This window comes from Adiantum capillus-veneris, chromosome 18, assembly GCF_014529385.1.
Source record: "Adiantum capillus-veneris isolate H3 chromosome 18, ASM1452938v2, whole genome shotgun sequence".
Lineage (NCBI taxonomy): Eukaryota > Viridiplantae > Streptophyta > Polypodiopsida > Polypodiales > Pteridaceae > Adiantum > Adiantum capillus-veneris.
The window spans coordinates 18,742,735-18,753,569 of NC_140948.1; the positions used below are offsets into that span (position 1 = coordinate 18,742,735).

Here is a 10,835-nt window from a genome sequence, read left to right on the forward strand (position 1 = left end):
ACTAGTCTCATGTTCACATCCACTCAATAACAGCTACATTAAGGCTTATGTTGGGAGGCCGCCAAAATACAATCAATCAAGAGAATAATTTGTGCACTATAGAGAAACCCAAAAATTGGCCCGCCCGCATTGGGAACAAAAGATAGTAGACTAGCAAAAAACGACAAATAGACCCACAACAACTAGCTACTCATAATACCTTCACACTAACAGCTGAATTGTAAGCATCAGCCAAAGAAAGACAGCCGACATTCCCCAAGTTAGTCACATGTATATGAAGATTAGAGAAACTTGAGATAGAAATGAAATGTAATGTTATATTAGACGTCTTCAAAAGGCCAAAATGACCTGTGAGACTAAACTAGTACAATCTTGATGAATTTGATATAGTGTCAGTGTGTAAAATAAAATGAAATGAAACAAGATAGGGAGTATAAGGCTACTGTCATGAATCTAAGTAGCTCAGCACTGTGCATCACTACAAAGAGTGGGGCGCTGATACCGTAGGTAGTAGAATCTCAGTGTAAGAACATCAATGTCGTAGGATGCCCGACATCCGGGCGCTGTCCGAGGATGTGCTGCATCGATCGTCGGTGTAAGATATCATCGGTGTCCATCATGGGAAGCACTTGTACAAGGCGTCTCATGTGTCAATCTAAAGTGATTCGTATCCTCTGTCCTAGTCTCTGTCGATGATGTGAGGTGCCCCCTTGTCACGGGCGTCTGGTTCTCCCTAGCTCAGTAGCCTAGTCAATCACCGTCCCTCTGGTGTGGGTGAAATCTGAACTCTATCGAGTGGTCGGCCCCTCTATCTGCTTAGTAGGCGGTCTAAAGAAATCTGTAATCTGTCTCTGAGGTTGTCTCTCTGCTGGTCTCCATAGCAGGCTCTCTCTCGATGTCTGCATAGCTCGAGTAAAAATAACTAAAGACATGGCCCTGGATAGTGGTCCAAAACCCTCTCTGAAGAGACAATGAAAATGCCCTCGTATCTCATAATACACCGGACACCGACATATGTAATGTAGCTTTGTCTTAGGCTCCAAATGGCATACATGGCATATCCTAGTATCTGCAAGTATCCCCCTGAATCTGCCAGTCTCGACCTCAAGCTGATGTCAAGAGGTGCGTAACTGACCAATAGCGCATCGTATCCCCCAAGACAAATGTGTATCCATGTAACTAGGTCTAATCACAAACTCGTCCTCTGTCAGTTGGAGAGGATGCACTCAATAGAAAGCCATCTTCGTACCCAACTATTGTGTCGGCTGAATCCAAGTCCTCCTAGTATCAAGCTGGGATACATCCTAAAGAATGAGTCTGGTGACCTCTGTGCGCGTAATATCCAGAGAAGGTGCATCCAAAGAGTACTATAAAGGAGGCAATCTATCCATACTAAAACCATGTGACTGGAACCATGATGTCATCTATCCATACCAACAAGTGGTATCCCCCTGTAGTGCTAGCTGTCAGGAGGACTCAAGAGCAAAGCGAGCATATCTGTGTCTGGGAAGGTCCCATAAACTGTGCATAAAAGAGACTAATATGGTAAGTGCCTCGACCACGAGGGAGGCCGCAGCCAGCTCTGCTCTGATATCTCATGTGGTACTTACGCCTTAGCTCTAATCATTGGAGATATCATAGAAACTAAGGGTCTCTCCATACATCTCCACCCATCAGTGCTACTTGATCTGCTGTGATGGTCTACTGAGGGACCCCATACCTGTACTCCATAAAGCATAGCTGAAGCCACTAAAATATCAAAGAGCCATAGCTTTGTATGAGGTCGTGAAACCGAACCTGCGAACACACCCTCTCTAATCTGCCTACGGCAACATATGCTCGTGTCAGTCTAGTCTCAACTGCTCTTCTCAATGAGAAAACTGGCCTAGTGAAGACTATCCCAAGGTAAGTGTATGCATCTGTGAGAGAGAGAGAGAGAGAGAGAGAGAGAGAGAGAGATCTCTGATATACGGGCATTACAGCCAAAATTGGTCATTATTTCTTTCAAGCTAACAAGCCATGACAAGACTGGTAAAAGCCCACACCACAAATTCATCCCTAGATAATCATGACCATTTGATTCCAAGCCTAGTCAAAATTGTCCTATAGTTACTCTCAAGCACTATTCAGCTTTGTGAATTCATTATACAATTGCATTAGCTGCATTTGTGATTCTCGATTGGGAAGATCTCATCACGCGAGAAGAAACCAAGTTTTTTGTCATCATCCTGCAAAATTTATATACAGCCTTTCCCAGCTTTCCAGTAGTAGCTTCAACATCTTCCCCTGCACAAAATTTGAGAGGCACATGACTACATTATCTCCACTTTTTCAAAACAAAAGTACAAGTAATACAAAACCTTTGTTTTTTTTAAAATAACGTCTTTGATATCAATTGTGCTAGGTTGTTGTTCTTTCGTGCTCCCCTGCAGTATCACAATCTTTAAAGTCAGACTCCAACTAAACCTAAGAGCAAAGCATCTTCTGAACCGAACTGAATCGAACCGAATCTTACCCTTGCTTTTTTTCTTTTTCTTCGAGCATTTTTACGATCTCCACCATTTTCAGCTTCCTTGCGTAGCCCATTGCTGAATATCCGCAACCGTCCTGCTTATGTATATCCAGATGCTCTGCAAAAAAAAAAAAAAAGATTGTCTTAACATAAAACAATATCAAAATGATCCGAAGACAATTAATCATAACTTACTTGTGGCATTGATAATCGTATTAATTATCTGCACTTTTGGAATAGCCTCAACAAGAGCAAGTCTGTCGTTGGGATCGCACTTGGCTCTAATAAGGGCATCCACAGCGTCCTCTCTCCCCCTGTCAAAATAGCTAACAGTAACGCCTCCGGGGTCAGCACACAACCGCCTTCAATAAGGATGTTTATAGCCTCTAGGTTACCCCTGTCAATGGCTAACAATAACGCCTCCGGGGTCAGCACACACCCGCCTCCGATAAGGATGTTTCTAGCCTCTAGGTTACCCCTGTCAATGGCTAACCAGAACGCCTCCGGGGTCAGCACACACCTGCCGCCGATAAGGATGCTTATAGCCTCTAGGTTACCCCTGTCAATGGATAACAGTAACGCCTCCAGGGTCAGCACACACCCGTCCCCGATAAGAATGTTTATAGCCTCTATGTTACCCTTGTGGATTGCCACCAAGAGTGGCTCTCTCCCATGTGCATCCTGACCATTACAATCGCATCCTGCTCTTACAAGGAGAGTGGTAAGCTCCTGATCCTTCTTCAAGACCGCACCAACCCAATCATCCGGCCTCATATTTAAAGATAGTGATGGTATATACTGCTTAAATAAAGAAATGACCGTCAAATCTTGGCCTGCAACAGCTGCAACCAGCGTTGCAGAAATGCATTGTGTATCTGTAAACATAAGCCATTATAAGGTTAAAGATACCCGTACTGAATATGGTTTCAGAGTGAATATTTGCTCTCATGACAAAGCAAGGAAGGAAGAGTCATATTAACTTCATTTGTTACATTGGTGACAACCAATATAACAAGAAGCAAAATGAAAATGTGACTGTAGGTCATACCTTGTGATGGACGAGCTCCATTGTCCAGTAGGTACTCGGCAAATGGAAGAGCCAAGCGAAGCTGCTGATGTGAATGTTCTTCACAGCCTCCAGCAGTGGGCGTTTGTCATCTTGTAGGCACTCCATATAGTTGATGGCATTCTTGGCTAGCTCAAACTCCTCCGCTTTGGTGGCTGCCACCAAATCACTAAGAGCACTAGAAGTGCTTTGTTCATACATGTAATTATTTGGATGTGCAAGGAAGGGCCACCCCTCTGAATGCCTGAGGGGATCCATGTAAAGCCTCAATCCCCTCAACGCTCGGCAATGACGGCCAATGTCAATGTACACCGGGTTGAATTGGCTAGAAAGTAGCCCTGTTGTTGGGCCGTAAATCTCACTAAAGCCCGTCTTGATTAAGACGAGCACCGAGATACAATTCATAAGTGACACCTCCCTTTTGCAAGCATCCCTTATTTCCTCTTCCGTCTGGCTTTGTTTTGAAAGTCGATGGTGACATGCATCGGGACACCCTCAGGTATTGTGCACTTCTGTAAATAGGCAGCATTGATTTTCTACTTGTAACCTGTGAGCTCGAAAATGGTTGAATCAGCACATATCTTCAAGTGTGACTTTGGAGGCGGGGCCTTGAACATGGAGCTGGATGGTCGGGCGTCAAACTGCGAGGTCTTGCGGTATCTCTTCAGATAACAAGTTATCTGAAAATCTAACTTTGATGTCAAATTTGTGGAACTGGCAGATGGCATCTGAAAACACAGTGTTCTGTCTGCCCACTCTATAAGAAGGTCAGGGTGTTTTAGTTGCACCTTTTGGAGGTCATCATTGTTGAAATGGGCTTTTACATCCACCTCTACTAATTTTCCTATGCTGTTGCAGATGACTGAGCTGGGAGGAAGGCACACATACTCTGTGAAGATTTGCAATGGCTTCCATTGTGGAGTGGCACCTTCTATCTCAAGTCCAGAAAGCTCAGGGCAAGGGAGAGAAGCGTTGGCTTGCACTTCATCTTTAGAAATCTTCTGCCGGAAAACGCCCTTGGCAGCCCTGCTATGTCGGCTTCTCCAGGACAGTTGGGACATAGGAAAAAAGCATTGGGTTGCGCTTCATCGCCATAATTCTCCTTCGGGAAAATACCTGTGTGATGATGAGAGAGCTAGAGCTCCATGACAGTGAGGACATGGGAGAAATCTGCTGCCGGGAAATAGGCTGCAGGAAAACAGTGTGGGCTTGCGCTGCATCATCAAAAATCTTTTATCCCTGCGTGGCCCTGCTATCAGCTCCTATTTCCGCTCCATGACAGTCGGGACATGGGAGAAAAGCATGGGCGTGCAATTCATCGCCAAAAATCTGCTGCGGGTGAGCACCAGCGGGTGAACACCAGAAATCTGCTGCTCTGCGGGGGAACATCACAGCATCCTAGGGCTTGTGCTGCATCATCATAAATATCTGTGGCCCTGTATCGGCTGTATGATAGTCGGGACTTGGGAGAATAGCATGGGTTTGCGATTCACAGTTGTGCTCTGCACGAGGAGCCAATGCACACTCTACGAGAGATGCCATCGCATAGAGGGAGAGCCTCAGCTATATCTAACACGGGCATGGGAGCAAGACAGCGAGATTAAGGCTGGTTACAGACCGCGTGCCCAAGCTTGGGCGCGCAGACGTGGAGGCTAGGCGGCGTTTGCTGATACGCAGGGCAGAAAGGGCAGAGGACAAGGTCTTGGACAGGCGATACCCCCTGCCCAAGCTGGGGCGGAGGTTGAGCTTTTGCTAGGTCAGCCAAAATCAGGCGGCGAACCTATGCGATGGATGCAGCTGCTGAAAATGATTTTGCTTTATGATAAAATAATGTAGCCAGTGTGTAATGCATGCCCGCCCATCATCAAAAGTGACGGGCACCCGCATTGGCAGTGTGTATACAGCCTAATTGCTGCTTTCATTTGGCAATTCCTTGATGTGGACCATCCTACTTAGTTTTATGATGGTACTTTTTCAATTTAAATTGCCCTCTTTGGTAAAGCATAGGAGCTGGAGCCTCCTCAGGACTAAGTGACACTGATCATTTAAGAGAGGGGGGGGGGGGGGGGGGGGGGGGGGGGGGGGGTGAGGGGATCAATGGACGAGAACTCCACGCGCGACCGTCGAGGTGTTCTGGGCCGTAGATGGCTTATTAAAACTAAATCCGGCCAAGAACTAAACCCGGCCAAGGGTCCCGTCCGGGTTTAGTTCTAGGCCGTCCAGGTTTATCGTTTATATCATTGTGTAAAACAGCTCTGGTTTCAAATGTGCGCGGGCGGGCGTAGTGGTTAGCCCATGCTTCAAAAAGCATTGAGGGGCGACCTTCTGGGTTCAAACCCCTGCCTCCCAACAGCGCCGCCATTTTTTGGGTGGACTTGCCCGCCTCGAGATCCCCGCCATCGTCCTTCATCGTCGATCCCTTTACCCACCCCCACGTCCCATCCTGTGTCACTTAGTGTCGTGGCTGGAGCCTAGTAGGGAATCTCTAAGGGGGCTAAGGGCCTTGGGGAGAACTTCAATTTGGGCCATCAAAAGGAGTGAACTCGGGCTTGGGTTGAGCTGGCGCTAGAAATAAACACGATTTCTTTTAACATGGCAAAGAATAGATATATGGCCATACAGGGCTTCTTTGCTGGAAGCTATTGCGTTTACTGGTTTTTCTGAGCAAGAAAATGATAATTGATTTATGTTTTTCTCAGTAACAAAGACGGTTTCGGATTAGTCTTTTTGTTGTATGGTATTGCTAAAAAGAGTTAGCAAAGCTTGGGAAACACTTTAATAGTGTTTTCTGTTTGTTTGTTCTAGCATGGTATTGTTAAAAAGTTTTAGCAAGGCTTTGGAAACGCTTTAATAAGTGACCTACGTAGGGATGAACAAACACGTCTTATGTTAGGTAATAAAACACAAGAATAAACTTTGCGATCTGTGATACTAAAACTTTCATTACATAAATGGAAAGATACAATACTTATTGGTCCTTTACAAGCTTATTTATTTTTTTCTTAACATAGTTAGTGTGACATGGATGACAACTAGGGTCACCTAAGTTGCTGTTTGGAAACTAATCAAGTGATTGTTTTCTTACTGTGCATGCAGGTAAGGGTGCTCTCTCTCTCTGGCTTTGCTTAAAGGAAGAAGTTGCCGTTACCTTTTTCTCTACCACTAGCAGGACCCCAGAAACACTCTCTTCTGACATGTTCTTTAAAAAGATGTATCATTTTAGTGTGAATGACGAAATTGATATGTCTACTTTTTATAGAAATTGTAATCTTGTGGTTCTTGTACTTCTGTTGAAGTCTCATGTATTAATTTAGCCTATGTAGTAAAACTCTCTCTCTCTCTCTCTCTCTCTCTCTCTCTCTCTCTTTGAAGAGCACCTTATTTAGATTGATTTTGGATTCAAACCACACACACACACACACACAAAGTTTTGTCTCTTGAAGTCAACATGTTCTCTCTCTCTCTCTCTCTCTCTCTCTCTCTCTCTCTCTCTCTCTCTCTCTCTCTCTCTCTCTCTCTCATCTGTGACCTTAACCTTATAGACCCATTTGCATGGTAATGCATGCTTTCCATTTGGCAAAGATACCAAGTCCCAAGTTTTCAGATAATCCATCTCTGAATGCATAGCCTTCTCCCGCTTAAGCTTATCATCATGTAACATAGCTTGTTTGTAACACGAAGACTCACCGCAATCTATCAACATGACATAATCCATTGATGGAACATATCTATCTAGAGGACATGTTACCCTCATGGACCTTCTTAACACTGGTTGTTCAATGCCATCATTTGTGTTCCGCTCCATCATGATTTCCAACTCAAGGATTTTCAGCTTGCATATGCCTTGTGCTTGTTGCCGATCATTTGGTGCATTTGGCACTCTATTGTGCACAATTCCATCTTCCTGAATCACCACTCTATGTATCTCAACAATAGGTGTAGGCTTCGTATGCATCTTCTCTTCATTGAAAGTGCATTAGTGCATATGCACGTATGCATGTGCATTAGCGCATATGCAAGTGCATATGCACATATACATGTGCATTAACACATATGCATGTGCATTAGAGCATATGCAAGTGCATATGCGCCTATGCATGTGCATTAGCGCATATGCACTTGCATTAGTGCATATGCAAGTGCCCTAGCACCAATGCATCTGCATAAGTGCATATGCACGCATGAGCGCTAATGCAAGTGCATTAGCAAATATACAAGTGCATATGTGCATATGCATGTGCATTAGCGCATATAAAGCGCATATGTGCATATGCATGTGCATTAGTGCTAATGCATCTGCATTAGCACGAATGTTGTGCATTAGCGCATATGCACTTGCATTAGTACGCAAATACACAAAATCTTTTGCCATTAAGGGAGGGATGTGCAATGGATTTTTTGTTGTCTTTGGTTCATTCAAATGGATTTCCACTTCTGAGTCTTTGCACCAATTTTGGAATTATTATCAAATTAGATGGATTGCCACTTTTGTGTCTGTACCAATTTTGGAATTATTGTCAAATTAGATGGATTTGTCTTTAAAACCAAAGCTAGATTTAGGTGAAGGTTTTATAGGCTCTTCTAGCATTTCATAGCCTTATTTTGCACTTAAAAACATCAAAATTTGATATTTGGAGCTAAAACAGGCAATTTCAGGCAAATCAAAAACAACAAATAAGCGACAATGTAACTTTTAGTCCAAATTTAGCTTTTTTTTGTTGCATTTTTGAACATGTGAGTTCATTTATAAGCTCAAAGTAGCCTTAGGCTCAACCTACATGGCCTGAAACCCACTATACGTTCACATCAACTCTCTGGTCATCAAATCAACATAGAAATTTGATAGCTCCAAATGAGGTGATATGCATATCAGAGCAAGTCATTGAGATGCAGATCATGTCCCTTTACTTAGAAATGAGAAATGAGTTTTTCTTCTCCTGATGGAGCAGAAAATGGATAGCTCACTGTCAATTTTCTAACTCGAGAGCAGTGAGACTCAGATTACAGGTCTTGGCATTATTGTGAAGCTTATAGGAGGCCTGAATTTGGAGTTTGCCTTATCAATTACCCCTTTTGCTGCCTAGTTTTTTGGGAGCAAATGGCTTAGACAAGTGTGTTGTATCAAGAAAACACCCCTCTTGTCCAACGGACCTAAGAGGGAGATTCTTGTTAGGTGTCGCTTGCCAAACTGAAGTGGTCTCGCACACTAGTTGCGAGCAGTGTAAAAGCAACTCAACTACCCACCACTAACAATTTAGAGCCATCTGCAGACCTCAACAATGTCAGGCGGGCGGACATATAACATTTTAGCATAAAAGAAATGATCCCTTTTTTAAGGCTCTTACCTCTCCTGCGGTTGTTGCACCTAACCTTGTGAACAATCAACAAAAGCAATGTTAGCACTCACATCAAAATGACTACTTAATGCTACTCATATAATTGAAAAAGGAAACAATCTAAATCTCGAACCATAACTTCCAAACCCATACATCACTTTATCTTAATCTAGCCTATGCAGTCCAATCACCCCAGTGCCCTTGAGTCCAACACCAAGTGAAGCTAAATGATAATGACAACCATATCCATCTAATCACTCAACTAACATATGTTATTGTTTCCTAGCAGTGGCACCAATGAAGAACCATGATTCCCTATCTTTATAGGAATGGGTAGCAAAAGCTACTCACCGGTCATGCCCATGGAGATATTTCTATCTTGGTCATACCAAGAATGGAGCTTTAACCCGGTTAGTGCATGGAGACTTATCCCAAAATGGGAGAGACATAGACTTCAAGCTTGGCAATGATAATTAATCACCTCTCAACCTCTTTAATCACACTAAACAACACAATCCCGAGCACTCACTACACAAGAAGGCAATGCTTAATAGCGCGCGCACACACACACACACACACACACACACACACACACACACACACACTCAATCTATGCTCAATCACCATCAATATACTTCACTTATGCAATGGGAAGCAACCAATGATATCAATCTACTTAAGGCTAACTCTACCACTCATTCACAAACAAGCCAAAAAGTAAAGAGGCATCACCCATGCACTTTCAACTACTTCCTTCAAGAAATGAGGAGAGAATGCACACTCAAAATCTATGAATGCAAGCACACATATAGCAATGGTCAAATAAACTTCACCTAATCTTAATGCTAATCAAACCCACATACACACAACAAGCTCAATCATAATTTTAAACATGCAAACAAACATCCAATGTAAAGAGGCATCACCCATGCACTTTCAACTACTTCCTTCAAGAAATGAGGAGAGAATGCACACTTAAAATCTATGAATGCAAGCACACATATAGCAATGGGCAAATAAACTTCACCTAATCTTAATGCTAATCAAACCCACATACACACAACAAGCTCAATCATAATTTTAAACATGCAAACAAACATCCAATGTGATTAATACAAGAAAGTTAATGTTGCTACTCTTAACCCACAAACACATTCACTAATGCTCAAGCCCGCACACTTAAAGATCAACAGCACTAAGCATAAAGATAAGCCTACTCTACTCAAACCCACAAGCTAAACAAAGCACTCAAACACACATAGAGTAGAGAGTACAGAGTAGAGAGCATTCACTCTATATTCACATATAGAGATAAAATCTTAAACTTCAACCATTAAAATAATCAATGTAGAGATTAGAGAGCAAAGTGAGTAGACATCTTCATTGTATTAGTAGCGAGCTCATGACTAAGAAGCCATAGCTACAAGAGATTACAATGGTTAGGGACAGGGAGGGAGATGTGGAGTGCTAGAATTCTTGGATGCAAGCTCACTCAATAGCTCACTCAACACAATGTGATAATAAGAAGTCCTTAATCCTCCACAAAATTGAGTTATATAGACTTTTTACAAAACTGTCCACACTTGTCTGCCCAGCTACTTAGTGCTAAAATCTAGGCAAGATGACTAAATAGCTCATTTTTGGGGATGGATAAATACTCAAAAAATTCCACATATATGGTGAACACTTAAGAGCCCAAAATTCACAAAAAATGAATAATTACATTTCCCATAGGCGGCTTTAGGAAAAAAATGGATATATGACATGGATACATGGCTACGTGGGTTTTTGTCTTTGTCTTCGTATGCCTTCAATCTTGCTCTTCAAACCTGTACTTGTTCCTATTCTGCTAATAGTGGATATAAGCCTAGCGTACTATCCCCATTTGCTATATTTTCTTAAAATATTTCCAATCCTCCCT

At 42.9% G+C, this 10,835-nt stretch overlaps 1 protein-coding gene across 1 annotated transcript; it reads right to left on the reverse strand.

Annotated features, from left to right (window-relative positions):
- Positions 1 to 1,959: 1,959 nt before the first annotated feature.
- On the reverse strand, positions 1,960 to 3,698 carry LOC147435305 (uncharacterized). The gene is made up of 7 exons (XM_086488384.1): positions 3,561 to 3,698; positions 3,006 to 3,387; positions 2,708 to 2,826; positions 2,604 to 2,630; positions 2,516 to 2,520; positions 2,361 to 2,426; positions 1,960 to 2,286 (listed from the first exon to the last, which is right to left on the reverse strand). Exons 2-7 carry the CDS (start codon positions 3,284 to 3,286, stop codon positions 2,224 to 2,226), a joined length of 561 nt encoding a protein of 186 aa, XP_086344510.1. The 5' UTR covers positions 3,287 to 3,387; positions 3,561 to 3,698; the 3' UTR covers positions 1,960 to 2,223.
- Positions 3,699 to 10,835: the final 7,137 nt, after the last annotated feature.

Bases quoted from the DNA above. Each gene is read 5' to 3' on its own strand.
- LOC147435305 (XM_086488384.1), bottom strand. From the start codon at position 3,286: ATGAGGCCGGATGATTGGGTTGGTGCGGTCTTGAAGAAGGATCAGGAG. The intron at 2,631-2,707 runs GTAAGTTATGAT...TTTTTTTTGCAG, and splicing joins TACGATTATCAATGCCACAA to AGCATCTGGATATACATAAG. The intron at 2,287-2,360 runs GTTTTGTATTAC...AATTTTGTGCAG, and splicing joins TTATTTTAAAAAAAACAAAG to GGGAAGATGTTGAAGCTACT.